This window comes from Neofelis nebulosa, chromosome 15, assembly GCF_028018385.1.
Source record: "Neofelis nebulosa isolate mNeoNeb1 chromosome 15, mNeoNeb1.pri, whole genome shotgun sequence".
Taxonomy (NCBI): domain Eukaryota; kingdom Metazoa; phylum Chordata; class Mammalia; order Carnivora; family Felidae; genus Neofelis; species Neofelis nebulosa.
The window spans coordinates 72,979,189-72,995,421 of record NC_080796.1 but is presented as its reverse complement, the minus strand read 5'-3'; the positions used below and the strand labels follow the sequence as shown (position 1 = coordinate 72,995,421).

The 16,233-nt window shown below is 53.7% G+C and overlaps 1 protein-coding gene across 1 annotated transcript; it reads right to left on the bottom strand.

Moving 5' to 3' along the window:
* Positions 1-1,100: 1,100 nt before the first annotated feature.
* On the bottom strand, positions 1,101-11,173 carry CD5L (CD5 molecule like). The gene is made up of 6 exons (XM_058700466.1): positions 11,006-11,173; positions 8,641-8,667; positions 5,780-6,100; positions 4,113-4,421; positions 2,831-3,151; positions 1,101-2,008 (listed from the first exon to the last, which is right to left on the bottom strand). The coding sequence occupies exons 1-6, from the start codon at positions 11,031-11,033 to the stop codon at positions 1,980-1,982; spliced, it is 1,035 nt and encodes a 344-aa protein (XP_058556449.1). The 5' UTR covers positions 11,034-11,173; the 3' UTR covers positions 1,101-1,979.
* Between the last annotated feature and the right edge of the window lie 5,060 nt (positions 11,174-16,233).

Here is a 16,233-nt window from a genome sequence, read left to right as displayed (position 1 = left end):
CAGACTTGTAACTGCTGCCTCAGGGTGATTTTCAGGGCCGGGGACCCCTCTATGTGGGAGACTGTGCAGGTGGTACGGTCAGTCCCCAGCCCCACAGGCCCGGAGGGCCCCGTCTGCCCCAGGCCAGATGAGGGGGTGCACACGGGTCATGTGTGGGCCAGGAAGTGCCCTGGCAAGGGCCCTGACAAGGGTCAGGAGGGGTCGGGTCTCAGGAGGGTCTCTTGGAGGAAAAGGTGTGAGCCAGCTCACAACCCCTGACCTGCGCAGGCACTATTCCCCCCGAAGGCAGAGCTCGAGGGGAGCAGACTGCTTTGCCGGGGCTGGGCTGGGGGCGCTGGCCGCTGTGTCCTCTGATAAGAGGCACCTGGGAGAGACTAGCCGCGTGTCCCGGAGGACGCAGCAGAGTCTGAGCGCGGGCAGTCACTGTCACACGCGAATCTCCTCGGGCCCTGGCTCGCTATTTCATCCGAGCCCGCTGTGGACATCGAGGTGGCCTCCTCCCCGACGTTTCCAACAGGCCAGCGTCACCTCCGTATTCTCTCCTTCGGTGACACCACTTAGGCTCCTGCCAGCTCTTGCTTCCGGGTGGGATCCACCCCGTCTCTTCCAAGTGCTGTTACTTTGATCTGATGGGTTCTCAGGGGACTTGGCTGGCATGGAAACAAATGAAATTCTAATGCAGAAATTAAGGGAGATTCAGAGTTCCTGTTGTGAAATTCCAACCCTTTCTGCTCTACGTTGGATACAACAGCTTTTCGGTACAGGCGGCTCTAGGTTTCCAGCTCCTATGGGGTGGCGGGAGCAGGGTACTGGTCTGTGGGGGAAATCAGGAAGACCTCATCTGATAAAGGGAGCTGAGCAAATGAAGGCAAGTCTCTTTGAGTCACAGGGTCGGTCCCCAAATGTGTGATAAGGCTTTTCTTCTCTGCTCCGGAACCAGGTTGTTCCCTGTCCCCACCCTAGGGAAGAGGCAGGAGGGTAGGGCTCTAGAAGGCACGGGGTCCTGAGTGCTGGCGGGGTCTCTGCTGCCCCAAAGGCTGTCGCTGACGCACCTGCTTCCCCGGGACGGAAAAAAAAGCACCTCGCACAGGAGCCAACGGTTGAGACGTTTAGACCGTGAGATCGACTTTATTAGGCGGCGTAAATGCAGGCACATTACAGGTGCTCAGAGTCTAAGGCTCGAGTTTTAGAATCAAGTCTCGATTCTCTCCTTACCAGCCTCGCGCGTCGCCTCAGACTTGCAGGTGCCAGTGTGTGAGAGGCTAAAGTGAGAGGCACCATCTGACTGGCGTGAGGCACGGCCCCGGGCCTCTCCCTCCTTCTGGTCGCAGCCGCACAGCCAGCGCGTCTCCTGGGACCTGTTAGGACGTGTGTATGTGCGCGGCGGCTCGATAGGCCGCAACCTCGCTGGCTGGTCACCAGAGCCGTTTTCTTCCAGGCGTTCAGGGGGTGCAACATGGTTTCCAGGTGCCACGAAAGGGTCTAGAATTCCAGGACGCTGCTCTGCTGCTGAAAGGACGTGTTGCCACCAAGGAGCAGGAGGGCGGCGAGGTGCAATGAATTGTCGTGGTCGCCCGAAGCGTGAGAAAAAGAGTTTAAAAGGTTCTAAGCTTTCCCCCCAAGTTCCACGTAACCGTCCTGCTCCCTTCACGTTCTTTGCAGGCACAGAGATGGGGCGGGGCAACAGCCCGTGCTGCAAAGAGCGCCGGGCTGGGCGAGGGGAGGCAGGACAGGCCCCAGCCGGGGCAGGGGGGCCGCTGTGCGGGCAAGGGGACGAGGGCCCATCTCCCCCGGCGGAGGGCCTGCAACACCCGGTAACTCCGGGCGACCACCGGAGCGCTTGGCTCTGGAGCAAGGCGTAGGCAGAGTTCAGACTCTTCCTGGGGGCAGAGCGGGGCTGTGGGTACAGCCTGCGGCTGGGGGGCTCAGGCCGGGCCGATCAAGGCCCAGGAGAAGTAAGGGCGCTTGGGGCCTGTGGGTCAAGCATCAAGTAGGCCAGGCTGCTGTTCTGCAGAAAGAAGAAGCATGTACAATGAGAAGGGGGGCACGTCCAGAAGGAAGGCTTCATGCAAGCTCTAAGAGGCTCAGAGAGAAGACTGGGTCCCCGGAGAGGAAAGAGAGGTCACCGCCTTGCTCGGCCCCGTCGGCCCTTACCCGGCCCCACGGCGGTGTTTCACCCAGGCAGGCCTGCATATCTACCCTGCTCACAGAGCGGAGCTTTGGACGCCAGGGGCCTCGCCTGCATTTTTCCGGCTTCCTCCTTCCCTCCCCCAAAGACGCCTGCAGCTCGGGGCTGGTCTGCCAGCTGTCTGAGAAGACTCTGTCTCCCGGGCATTGCCAGAGAGCCCCCTACCCCAGCCCTGTTCCCAAGGGTTCACCTCAAATAAGGGAGTCACGCGGGTAGAAGGAGGTGGGACAGGCTCCCATAGTTTAAAGTCAGGGTGCGAGGGTTGGGGTCGTCTGGGACAATGACCCCTGAGTTCAGAGTCAGGACCCGGCACTTTCGTTCTGCTCTATCATTTCCAAGCAATTTTTATGATTCTGGAAAGTTGCTTATCCTCTCTGACCCTCACTCTCTTCGTGTTTGATCTAAGGGTGTTGATCCAACCGTTTTTAAAACCTCTCTTGCTCTCACATCAATAGGTAGACGGTTTGGGATTTATCAATAATCAGTATCGTTATTGTTTCTATTTACTGCTGGAAGACCTCATTCGTGTCCCTGGAAGAAAGCATAAAGTGGGGGAGCGGCGTGGCAGCCGGGGTCTCACCCCCAGAGGGAGCCCCCCTGTCCTTCCCTCCCGCCACGCTGGCCCATCCACCCAGGACTGACCTTCACAGACCACAGCCACGTCCTCTCTGTGGTTACAGTTGTGGTAGCCCCAGGACCTGTGTGGGCACTGCTCCAGGGACAGCTCCTTCCCCGAGCAGTTGACGTCGTCCAGCCAGATGCGGCCGACCCCGGGGCCGAACCTTCTCCGGACTTTGACAGGTGGAGACAGGGGCTCCCCGCAGCCCAGCTGCCTGCACACCACCCGGTCTGCTTCCTGTCCCCAGCCGTCGTCGCAGACAGAGCCCCACTCGCCCTTATGCAGCACCTCCAGCCTCCCCTCACAGTGGCTGCGTCCTCCCACCAGCTTCAAGCCAAAGGGATCTGCAGGTGCAGGAGGAACAGGGGGGAGGGCGGGAGGCAGGGAGGATGATGGGTAAGCTCCTCTGAGCCGGCACTCAGATCCCATCAGCACCTGAGACTCTCCACCCGGCTCCCAAGCGTACATCCCCTTCTCTGGACCTGACCTCGCGGCCCCGGTCCCTTTCCTTCACCAGGATTTCCCACCTCCCCATCTAGTTTATTAAAATGTGATGTTAGTAGGGGCACCTGGGTGGCTCAGTCAGTTAAGCCTCCGACTTTGGTCTCAAGGTTCGTGGGTTTGAGCCCCGCGTCAGGCTCACTGTGGTCAGCGCAGAGCCTGCTTCGGATCCTCCGTCCCCCACTTTCACTCTGTCTCTCTCTCAAAAATACACATTTTTTAAAAACGTGAAAAAAATCGAATGTTACTAAATGACTTTCCACTAGTTTTTAAAAAATTGGAGAGGAGAGCTCAACAATACCTGGAATGGTGTGCCTGTTCCTACTAAATAGAATTCAATATAATAATAGTTCATATGAATATAGTGTTTAAGATGGCTTAAAGCACCTCCGTATACAAGGGCACATATTATTGTCTCCATTTTAACTTTTTTAATGTTTTATTTATTTTTGAGAGAGAGACAGAGACAGAGGCAGAGCATGAACAGGGGAGGAGCAGAGAGAGCAGGAGACGCAGAATTTGACCGCTCCAGGCCCCAAGCCGTCAGCACAGACCTGAACATGGGGCTCCAGTTCAAGAACCGTGAGATCGTAACCCGAGCCGAAGCTGGACGCTTAACCAGCTGAGCCACCCAGACTCTCCAATTGTCTCCATTTTAAAAACAAGAGAATTGATGGGCGGCACAGCTAAGTTACTTTGTTACCATCATCTGATGGATGACGGGTTCTCCGTGAGCCCTGGTGAAAGTGAATCCGATTGACCTAAATTCATGACTGAACCTGCCTCTGGGCTCATAGGCATTACCTTCACATTCGACCCACACGTCCTCATTGTGGGTACAGTTGTGTTCCCAAGCTTCAGAAAGGCAATATTGAAGGCTCACTTCTTGTCCTGAGCATGACGCCTTTCTCTGCCAGATGGCCCCTTGGCCCTGGGTCGCTTTGTTGCAGCCTCTCCGGGTCAGGGTGGCCCGTCCACACCCCAGCTGCCGGCACACCACCTTGGCGACTGCAAAGCTCCAGCCTGCTTGGCACACAGAGCTCCACTCCCCTCGGAACTTCACCTCCACTCGGCCCTGGCAGCGCCCGGGGCCATCGGCCAGCCTCACATTCTCTGTGGGGAAGCAAAGAGCAGGTGTCTGCTTACCCAACAACACGATCCTCCCAGAATAGAGCCCCACGGACACGTCCCTGTGCTCTTGGCGCTTAGTACGACGCATCTAGAGTGCTCAGCGTTGCCTCGTGGGTGCTTGTGGAAAGGATGGACAAGTGAGTCAATGGAGTGAATGTCATTTTTCAGTTCCAAGTGAGTTAATTATTTCTGTAACATTTTTAGTTTTTCAAGTTATTTTCACGTTCGTATTCTCATTTGTTCCTCCTAAGAGGCAAGTGGAGGCGTTGCGTAGATTTTTACAAAATAAATGCAATAGTCACCTACACGTTGTGTCCAAGACCAAAAGCTTTTTGGTTTGTTTTCAGTGTTTATCACCCAAGTATCGTGGGTTAGCGCTCCTGACCCTCCACCTCTCCAAGAAATAGGAATGAGATTCCAGCGTCAGGCAGCCTGAGTGGTTGTGTCCCTGGTTACAGTCTGCAGGGTGACAAAGAGAGGACACAGAGCAACCCAACCCTAACCGCCACCAAACCACAGTCTAATGGGGGGGAAGTGCACACAGAGACGGGACTGTTAGCGCACAGGAAGCAAGTGTGTGGAGAGGGCGAAGAAATACGGCAACTATACATACATACACCAGGCTTGTGTGGGTTTCCTAGGAACGGCTCTCATCCACACTCCAGATGGTGGACTCCTTGAGAGCTGGAAGAGCATGCATCATACTTTGCTTTTTTCCTAATGTTTATTTATTTCTGAGACAGAGAGAGACAGAGCATGAGCGGGGGAGGGGCAGAGAGCGAGCGCGAGACACAGAATCCGAAGCAGGCTCCAGGCTCTGAGCCATCAGCACAGAGCCCGATGCGGGGCTAGATCCCACAAACCACGAGATCATGACCTGAGCTGAAGTTGGACGCTTAATCAATTGAGCCACCCAGGTGCCCCTGTACTTTTTTTTTTTTTTTTTTTTTTTAGCACCAAAACCCGGGAAGCATACGTCGTACTTCACCAGCTCTTTTCTTCCCCATACCTCTTGCCAAGCTCCAGACACAGGTTATACTCTTGATCCAACATTTAGTGGTGGATGGATCTGTGCGTGCTCGTGTGTGTGTGTGTGTGTGTGTGCGCGTGCGCACACACGTGCACAAAGGGGAGAAGCAGCCCTTCACGTAGGCTGAAACTAAGGTGAATGCTGTACCTCAACCAAAGAGCATGGGCAATACTAAGTGAGGGTAGTGTTCACCTGCAGGGCCCACGATCAGGAAGAGGGGAGACACGAAGGGTGAGGAGCCAGTTAGCCACGTGTCGAGTCCACAGTGGGCTCAGACAGGTGAACTGGCCTGAGGGGCTGTGGTACTCACGCTCGCACACGGCTCCCGCATCCTCAACATGGGAGCATCTGATAGCATCTTCCTTCTTACACTGAGACAGGCTTTCTTCGATCCCATTGCATCTGAACAAGTGGGTGAAGACTTTTTGGTCCTTTGGTGTCACTGGTCCATATACAGTGCCACTCATCGTCTTCCTGGCCTCTCCACAGTCCAGCTCCCGGCACAGCACGGCCACAGCGTCCATGTTCCAGTAGTCATCACACACGGTGACCCACTCGTCATCCTGCTGCACCTCCACACGACCTTCACAGCGGTGGTCACCTCCCACTAGCCGCACTCTGGACAAAGACCCTGCAAAGGAACGGGAGCCTGGCTGGGCATCCGGAGGAGCCCGGAGAGGATGCAGCCATCTCAGGAAACTTCCATCACTGACAGAGGGTGTTTGGAAAGCTGGGGGATGGGAAAGGAGGGCTCAAAAGGGAAGGAGGGGGAGAGGAGCTTCAGGACCTCATCCCTAAGCTCTGATTCTTCTCCCTTTTAATTTACCCTGCCAAGAAACTCCACGGCAAGACACCTGCGAACACATGCTCACGTGGCCAGACGGTGGAAGCCCCAGGTCAGAACACAAACGTAGAGGTGTTCCCTGTTGCATTCTTTCTTCTTGACCCTGTCCTTCCCCATGGCCACCAGATGAGGCAGGATGTTTAGATATAATTTGGGCTGAACAACCTGACTCTCTCTCTCTCCCAATATCAACGATCTCCCCTACCTTGCTGCTCCCTATGACATCTTCCCATGTCTGAGAACACAGCTCAGAAGAATGCAGAGAGAAGTAGGCAAAGGGCCAAGCCTTTGCACATCTGAACCTCGGTCATTAGTCCAGAGGGTTCCAGCAGCCGGGGTAGGAGGCAGCCTCCCCAGAGCCTCCAGATAATTTCTGAGGAATCCAGAACCTGTTTCTGCTTCCCGGCTACAACTCTGAGGGTGGAAGAGAATAACTGAAATCCTCTCCCTCTTCCAGCAAGACATAGACATAGAGTGATGGCTGTGGGGAGGACAGAAACGCGTTCATCAGGCAACACACTTTTATTGAGCACATACTATGTTCATGAACTCAAAGAACAGTGACCAACAAGACTGTCCACACTGCTGTCCTCAAGGACATTATATTTAAGACATCTGAGGCAACCCCAGCGGGTCTCCTGCAGCCTCCGAGTGACAACGTGGCACAGAAAAGCTGAGTCAGTCTTGCTTCCACGGGATGGGGCAGTTGACCTTAGAGAGGTCTGGGGCACCTGGCGGGACCGCACGTGCCTGCTGGTCTGTGACCAACCAGGATGCGAGCATTGTCGCCTATGACCACGTGGGACACGTGGGTGACTCAGGCACCTGCAGGAATGGAATATGACCTCGAAGGAGCAGATCTCCCACTGCCTCTGCGGCACACAAATCCTCTAGAACCTGCATTCAACCCCAGAAGATGTGGCTGAGTGGGAAAGCTCTGAGCTGGCTGACTTCAAAGTGGTTTGGAAGTTGACCTTTGGTTTGCTCATTTGCTTTTGTGTCTCTCCTTTTCCTCCATGTGTCTTTTGAGGGAAGCAATGTGAGGCATGGAGGCTAGAGACAGAGATTTAAATGTAACTACAAAACAACTAAGCAAGGTTTTCATTTTTGCACACCTAAGTTTGCAGCCTACAAATAAAGATAACCCTAGAGGAGTCACCCAGAAACAGCATTTCATTGCAAGATTTGCATTTAGACAGGCATTATTGTGTCCTCCGGGATGCTGGCTGCACACATTATTTGATTCTGAATTGTAAAATTCTGGCTCTAAGTGAGTTTTCCTTTCCACAGAAAGGAGGCGTAGAACACCTCCTAGGAAAGAAGAAATATGTAAGAAAGAAACAGCGTTAGTGTCCAAGAAACCCAACTGCGAAGAGACCTGAAAGCCAGGGAGAAGGGCTGGGGGACCATCGAGGCAGCTGCGTCCCCGGCAGTGTCCTCGACCTACTGTGTTGGCTGATGGCTCCAGAGCAGAACCCTGGGGTGGAGGGGGAATGTCCCGGGCCATGGAAAGCTGGAGAGCAGCGGTCCCTGTGCCAGCAGCAAGAACAGCCCTGGAAGCCACAGGAAAAGGCCCGTGTAATCTGAGCGTCAGGCTGAGAACCCCAGGCAGCACTCCAGAAGGAATCAAACTGCACCCTGCAGATGTGGGGCCCCTCCCTAGTAAAGAGGCTAGAGGCTAGTGGCTGCCCCTCTCTCGTGAAGCCTCTATCGTCAAGACAAAGAAGACGGATGGGGTAATATCTAAGGAGCTGATAGTCCACGACCAGCCCCCTAGAGTCTGGAGCATCAGTCTTCCCCTTGAGAGACCCATTCCCCTCGTATGTTGCCCAAGGACCCTCACTCGAGGGGCCGGTGGAGGCTGAAATCCAGTCCGCCTGCTGCCGGTCGAGCCACAGGCCGCATACAAGTTGACGCATTTCTAGTTCAAAGGAGCCATGCAGGCTGACACAGGGTCCTGCCAGTGGTAGAGCCCAGCAGGGCAAGAGGAAGCTCCTCACCCCGATATGCCCGCGAGGAGGTGAGGTGCCTTCCGAGCCCCAAACAAGGCCATCTGCTGCTTGGAGGTGCCCAAGAGTCTTGGGCCACAGAGGCCAAGTGGGAGGGAATCCCCTTTCGGGAAATGCCACCCGAATCCCTCCCAGGTTCTGGAGGTGGGAAGCCATCCACATAAGACTGAGTGGGCGGACTGAGAAACTGGGAAGGAAATCTACCAGGGCTGTATCGAATAGAGCCTCTCTCCATGCCCCAGGAAGCTTCAAATTTTCCATCTCTGGAGCTTGGAGCCCCCCACCCCCCCGCCTCTCAAGGACCTCAAAAAGTCTTACCTAAAATGCCAGGTCCGGTGCAAATGGCTGGGGAGAGAAGAAGGAAGCTGAGTGAGATCATACAGTCCACTTCCAAGGCTTTGTTCAAACAACACGACTGTCTCTAAATTTTTTGCTAGACTTTGTGGGGCAGCTAAAGTGTGGGTACAGAGCCTTCAGACTCGGTCCTGCGGGGACCTTCCCCTGCAAGGACACACGGACAGTGGCTGGGAACCACAAAGACCGGTCTGCCACAGCCCATCATGTTCCCCGAACACGCAACGTTGGCTCTGCCCCAGGGGTGTCGTGCAGCCTCTGGGCTCCACAGGAAGAGGTGTCAGAGGTCCCCGCAATGGGCTCTGGTGCAGAAGGCAGCGACACCACCACGGCAGCTCGGAGCGGGGGAAATGGGAGGGATCGTCTACGTTCACTGGCGCTGCATTGGGACCACAGCCAGCGTACTGTTTCTGTAAAGGGCCAGATCGCAAATAACCTGGGCTTTGTAGCCACACGGTCTCTGTCACCACTACTCAACTTTGTCACTGTAGCATGAGAGTTGCCATGTGTCCGAACGAGCACAAAGAACATGGCCACGTTGCAACCAACCTTTGTTCATAGACTCTGAGATTCAGACTTCGGTGCACAAAATATCATTCTTCTCTGGATTTTTTTTCCCACCGTTGAAAAATGTAAACACCATCCTTAGCTTGGAGGCTGTTTGCTGGCCCCCGGGGGCTCAACAGGTCGGAAAGCAGCTCTGTATTTGCTTCCCAATCCCCAGCCTTAAGCACCGGCACGTCTTAGGACATCATAGTTTCTTCCCGCAAGACCTCTGGGGGGCCGGGATCCTCCACGCATTGGGCTCCCTTTTAATGCTGCCAAGAGTCCTGAACCCTGTGTCCACCTGTGGTCCCCGAGTGGTCCCCGAGGCCCTAGGCATTCTGCAATGCAGAACAGTTTTTCCCTCCCCACATCTTGTGTAATGTTTGTGAAGGAGCTAATATCTTTGGTCTAGAGCCTTTCAGGCAGATACAAGAATTTCAGTGGCTTGTTCTGAACTATTTGCCAAGTAGTTTCTTAACAACCCTAAGCCCTTGGCCTTCAGGATGTGGCCGCTTGTCTGCAGCTGTCTAAAACTCCAGATCGTATCACACATAACCCCCCACATCTCCAGTAAAGAGCACGAAGCATGTGCACACGGAGAGGAAACTGAGCGTGTCGACCCTGACATGCAGGTGTGAAAGTGACAGAGCCCAAGAGTGACTTGAAAACTCTACTCTGGGGCAGAGTAGATGACTGCAGGGGACCGGACCAGAGAGGCTTCACCAAGGAGGTGGGGCCAAAGGAAAGTCGGGAAGACAGGGTGGGATGCATGTGATGGGCCGGCCCGCTCTTGGGTGATACGGGGACACACTGGAGTTTAGGAGAGTGGCCAGCATCCTGCACAGAGCACGTCGATGCCCGGTTGAGAGCCCAGTGCAGGCTCCAGTGATGCACCAGAACATCAAGACAATACAAAGTGGGTAAGATTGGGATGCCTGGTGGCTCAGGCAGTTGGGCGTCCAACTCATGATTTCAGCTTAGGTCGTGATCTCGCGGCTCATGAGTCTGAGCCCTGTGTCTGAGTAGAGGCTGCTTGGGATCCCCTCTCTCTCTCCCTCTCTCTCTCCATCTCTCCCTCTCTCTCTCCAAATGAATAAATAAAACTTAAAAATGGCTGTGATTAGTTAGGGAAGGGACCTAGTAGGCATTGTTGGATGCCCCAAGCTTCTTAATTCGTGAAAAGTCTCCCACAGGCCTCTAGAGAACATAATATTCTCCTCATGCCATAGATGAAAACAAGATTGCAGAGAGAGAGGGTAAGTGAACGATTCAGACAGCCAAGAAATCAAAGGACGAGAATTGAAACTCGGGTCCCTTTGACTCCAAAAGCCCGTTTACTGTGAATGAATCTGGATGACAAGAAACTGGGAAACCCCGCACGAAACGCTTTTTGGAGGAAACTGGACAGCGCGGCCTGTGGAAGGTGTTTGCCTGCGGTTCTGGTTCCTTTTCTTCCCCCACCTGCTGCTACGCATGGTTCACTTGTCTTTTTCAAAAAAAAAAAGAGTGCCTTTGGGGAAATTTATGCAACAGGGGAAATGATAGACTATTATAAATTTGTCAGGGCAAATAGAAAGTAATAGGAAAAAACCTAAAACCTCTGGGGATCACAGTGGATTCTAAATTGGGTGTGGACTGAGTGGCTTTGGGTTTAGAACACTGTTGGACACAGAAGGGGCAGGAGAGCAGAAGTCACTCCTTGAGAGGGAGTGGGACCAGCTGGGCAGGGGGTTCTGGGGGGGGGGGTCCTGAAGCCTCAGCCAGCAGGGCCCGAGATACTCACCGAGGATTAGGGAGAAGAGTAGCGCCATGAGCCAGGAGACGGGAGAGGCTGAGCTGGAATCCGAGGCCGCGAGGAGGCCCCAGGGCAGCAACGGAGAGTTCTGGGCACAAGTGCACCGCAGGACAGAGGTCCTGTCTGCAGCAAGAGCATTATCAGGTGACCAGAAGCCAATGGGCTCAGGGGGCAGAGCTGGTGGAGCCGGGCTTGCTGAGCTCAGCGTATCCCCAGAGGAAGGGAGGTGGCCGGAACTGGCAGAAAGATAGCGAAAACAGAAGGAAACTACAAAACCCCCCAAGCTGCCCTGACTTGGTTCTGCTCTAATCTCAGCTCCAACCACCTCTGCTTCAGACCCTTCACTGCGTAACCACGGCAATCAGCTCCCGCGAGGGCAGGCGGGGACCAAGAGTAGGGCCATTTCACCTGCTAAGATCAGGCAACCCTTGACCTCCGTGTGGGGTTCGTGGGGGTGACAGACCAACTTTGATTCCTTCGCCCCAGATGGAAGCACCAGGAGAATAAATAGAGAAGGAGAGTAGAGTGAATCCAGACTTGCCCTTGGAGGCACCATGATTCAGAGTCAAGGCATCGATCTCTGCAGCCGAGGCTCCTTTTCCTTCAAGCCAGCCATTCCGGCACAGAGCAGAGGGCTTAGTACACGGATCTGCTCTTCTCTACCTGTCCTGGTTTATGCCCATCTTCGGAAGCCGAGCAAAAAAGAGGTCATGAAATCAAGTCACTCCTAGGACCAGGATGTGATAGACAGCAGTTGAGTAGCAAGATCCCTGGTCTCCCCAGCCTCCCGCCTTGCTATCGAGCACAGCCGCGCATCCAGAGCTGTTCAACGCTGGACTACGGAGCGCTCAGCTGCGTAGGCCGGCGTCACTCCTGCCGCTGCTTCTCTGAAATGTCCACATCACTCTGCACAAAGCTTGGCTCCTTTGGGCTTTGCTCTTTAATCCTGTCTTTCTTCGCTTGGTTATCACTGCATCCGGTAAAGAGCTCTGAGTAGTGAGAGAGCCGGACGAGTGTGACGGGGGCAGGAAAGGCACTGATGCGGGACACAGTCGTGCAGCTGCGACAGGGTCTGTGAACAGCTGAGGGAGCAAAGTATACGGCACTTTGGGAGCACAGTGGAGGACATGGTCACTTGCACTTGGGGCTAATCAGGGACTTCACAGGGGTGATGACTCTTGGGCAGGAGGCGAGGGGCAAGGGGGCCGGAGAACCGGAGCGGGAAAGGCTTTGCTCTGCATGTGTGGACAGAACAGAATCATCTACCTGAGCGACGCAGGCTGGTCTGGAAGGGCTGGGTCTCAGCCCGCGTGGCAGTCGGGTGCCAGGGATACTGGTGTTGAAAGGTACACGTGGTGGAGGGTCTATCACAAATGGGTCCGTAAATGCTAATTACTCACACCCTCACTCTCCAAATCTTGAAATGATGCAGTAGCAGACCCAGAATGCAGAAAAGCCTCAAAGCATCAGCTTTCTTGTTGACGACCCTCCGTCAGGTTGTGACCGGGATCCCAGACCCTGTGCATCTACCTTCACCTTTGGGAGGCAGACCTGCCCTACAGAGTTTACGCTTGGAGAAGAAAAGACCTGCTGTGGCCCAGGAGCCCACCAACCAGCAAGGAGCTCAGGCTTCCGGGCTCAGAGATATTTCTCCCCCATCATGTGGGACATCGGGTGAAAGAGAAGGGAGGAAAAATAAAGACGAAAGCTTTCCTGCCAACATATTTTACTAGCAGAGTCAGGAACGTGAAGAAAGGAAAAGAAGGCTATTGCCCCAAGGATGCAAAGAGCCACCCTGTGATATGATGCATGTGGCACTCGTGTTTTGACTGCCGTGTCAGGTACCACAGGAAGTGTGGCCCCAGGGAGGCTCTGGTCCAGGGGGAGCCGGCGAGGGCTGTTGAGCAAGGGGAGGGCTACGAGAGGTAACTAATTATAGGGTCTATAAGGCTTTGCTCTTTGAATGTTGGTGGTGTAAGGTAATTCTCAGATTTCTGGAAGGGAAAAATGTGACAGAGGGTGAAAATATCGATTAGTGTCAGCACCTGTCGGTGGAGAGTGAAGGACAGCACGTCAGTCACAGTCACAGTGCCTTGGGTGTATCATGGGGGATACGTCACTTCTGGGGAACCAGGGAGGCTGGACTGGACAGGGGCCTCTGAGAAGTGGTCAGAGCTGAAACCATCACAAAGAGGAAGGAGACCTACATGAGGGCGAGCACTGTTTTCAGCATGTGGCTGGACACCCACATCTGTGAGAGGCAGCCTGTGCCCGGCCACGAGGCCCTCTCTGCAGTCAGAGGGTGGGGGTGAGGGTGTGGGCCTAACAGATCCGGACTTGGAGGCTAATCGGGAAGGCACGCTGGGAGGTGACCATGCCGGGGTTCGGGCCGACAGAGCGACCCAAATGTCTTGCAAGATGCAGAGGAGGCCGGGAAATGGGCTGAGAAAAAGTGAGAACAGAAAAGAGCCGTGGCAAAAGGGATGTCTCTGAGGAAAGTCAGGGAAGGCCCGTGTTGGGAAGTTCATGGGATGGGAAGGCACTGGAGACTTGGAATGCGGCGTTTAGGGTCTTAGAGGAGAAGCAGACCTGGGCAACGATGAAACCCGAGCCACAGGACCGGGTGGCAGCGAAGGTGGGAGTTTCGGAGATTGAGGAAAGGTTAGCAGTAAGAGGCTCATCCAGATGGGGATGATGGGCTGGGGTGCAGGGGGTGGGGAGGCCCAAAGCTGTGTGGACGTAGATCGTCGTCTGGAGGACATCCATCCACGACACGCCTCAGAACACAGAAGATGCTCTCCGGGGACACCATCAAAGGGCGAGCCTCCTGTTCTGCTGGTTTAGCATCAAGGCAAAAGCCCCTCTACGAGTAACGAGCGTGCCCATTACTAGCGGTCTCTGTGAGAGCAGGAAATCGCCTGCCTTGTTCCTCCTTGGCAGCCCAGAGCTTGACACACAATAAGTGATTGTTGACTCTGACCGAATGAATGATTGCATTCCAGCGAACATCACGGAATCTTTAGAACCATCAGGAACCCCGTGCCCTTCCCTTTATGTCCACGTTGCCTTGTATGGACATGGCTGGGGGAGAGAGGCCATGGGGTCTCCAGGAGGAAAAACTGGCAGGACATAAATACTCTGTCCACACGGAGTTTGTGTGATCAAAGGAAGATCTGAAAAGCTAACGAGGCACCAAGTCTACGGGAATCCACCACCATGATGATGGATGCATTATTTTTCCAGGAGATTCATCCCACTCAGTCTTTGGAGGACAAGGCTTTCGTGTGCTCCCGTCTTACGTAGGTCTGGCTTCAGGACAGGTGAGACAGAGCCCACCGGTGAGGGTCACTGGGCTGTGCTTTCTGGGAGGAGAAGGTAAGGACTGGCATTCTGACATGGTTGTCAACATGGCTGGGGTTGTCTTGGGCTGATTTTCTAAAAGTAATTGATCTAGAAAACAGGATTGGGGTGGGTTCGGCTACTCTTCCCTGTAGACATCTGTAAACACCCGTAAACACCACCACTGACCGCCTCTGTTCCTCTCATGTGTTTATCTGCCTCCCTCCCAGCACAGTGTCCAGGATTGAGAAGGAACTCAAGACCAGGATGGAGGACTTGGGGTTGATGAAGGGTAAGCACAGACCTCTGGCATTAAGAGTAAAACTGGTCCGTGAGCTTCCCAAAGAGGTAACAAGACCTACGTATGGAAACTGCAGGAAAATATATTTTTTCAACTCATCATGAAAAAAATTCTAAAGACAAAATGGATTGTTCACGAGAACATGAACTATCCAAAACTGTAGGTGTCCAGTCACATGGCCTCTTAATAGATATTCTATTCTATTCTATCTATCATTCTATTAATGATAATAGATCATTATTTTTTTAAATTTTGTAATATTTTTTTATGTATTTTTGAGAGACAGAGACAGACAGAGCATGAGCAAGGGAGGGGCAGAGAGAGAGGGAGACACAGAATCCGAAGCAGGCTCCAGGCTCCCAGCTGTCAGCACAGAGCCCGACGTGGGGCTCGAACTCACGGACCGCGAGATCATGACTTGAGGCGAAGTTGGACGCTTAACCGACTGAACCACCCAGGCACTCCTATGGTTTGTTAATCATTATTAATGATTTTTTGGTCACTAAGTCTCAGACTTAGTGATATTCTCATCAGGGTCAGGAAAAAGATCTCAAAACTTTCTTTAAAAACTAGCAGCAACCTGTCAGTCTGGGGGCCCGTGTGCATGCTGAGGGACAGGCAGGGCACCTGGGCTGTGGCCTCCCTCAGGAGGACAGTGAAGCTGTGAGCTGTGGTGGCCCTTCTTCTTCAGGCACCTGAAAAGAGAAATCCAAGAGAGAAGGACCAGGGGTGACAGTCAGAAGAGTGTGGTCACAGAGAGAAACCTTGTAAGCTGGGCTGTCCCATCTGTATCCTGCCTGACTGTCCCTGTCCAGGTCCAGAAACCTGGCCCTGGCTGTCCCGATGTCCCTGATGTGCTGTCCCGATGCCCCTGATGTGCTGTCCGATGTTCTTGATGTGCTCTACCCTAGAACTCGAGCCAATGCTCTTCTCGACTTGCCTGGAGCCGTCCTCACAAGGAGGCTGCACAGCGTAGAGACTAAAGCATGTGATTTGGAGGCAGGTGGACCTCAGTATCCTGTTAGCTCTTCAGATCTTCCTTTGACCACACAAACTCCATGTGGACAGAGTACTTATGTCCTGCCAGTTTTTCCTCCTGGAGACCCCATGGCCTCTCTCCCCCAGCCCATACAAGGCAACGTGGACATAATAGGCAAGATACGGTGTTCCTGATCATTCTAACTCAGTCAGTTAATAGCTATGTGACCTTGAGCAAGCCACTTTGGCCCTTTGCAAGTAGCTTCATTGGCTAGGATTTATATCTTTTTTGCTAGAATGATCAGTTTTCGTTTCTGCCTTTTATTGAACAAATATTTAGCTAATTTAATCTTGCTTAATCCGCTTTTGCGTTCCTCTTTTAAATGGGAAATAAAAAATGACAGCAAAGCAAGCAGCCGATGGGTGACACCTCAGATAAGCACCGAGCAGGGAAGGCCGGTTCACTTCCTGGTACGAAGTAGCCTTAATTGGCTCTTTTCTGCCCCACAACTTGTTCCCTGAACATCTCCGATCCTAAACCTAGTTCCTATGAAAGACAGACATTCCCATGTTAAAAAGCCCCTTGTCTGGTAGCCCG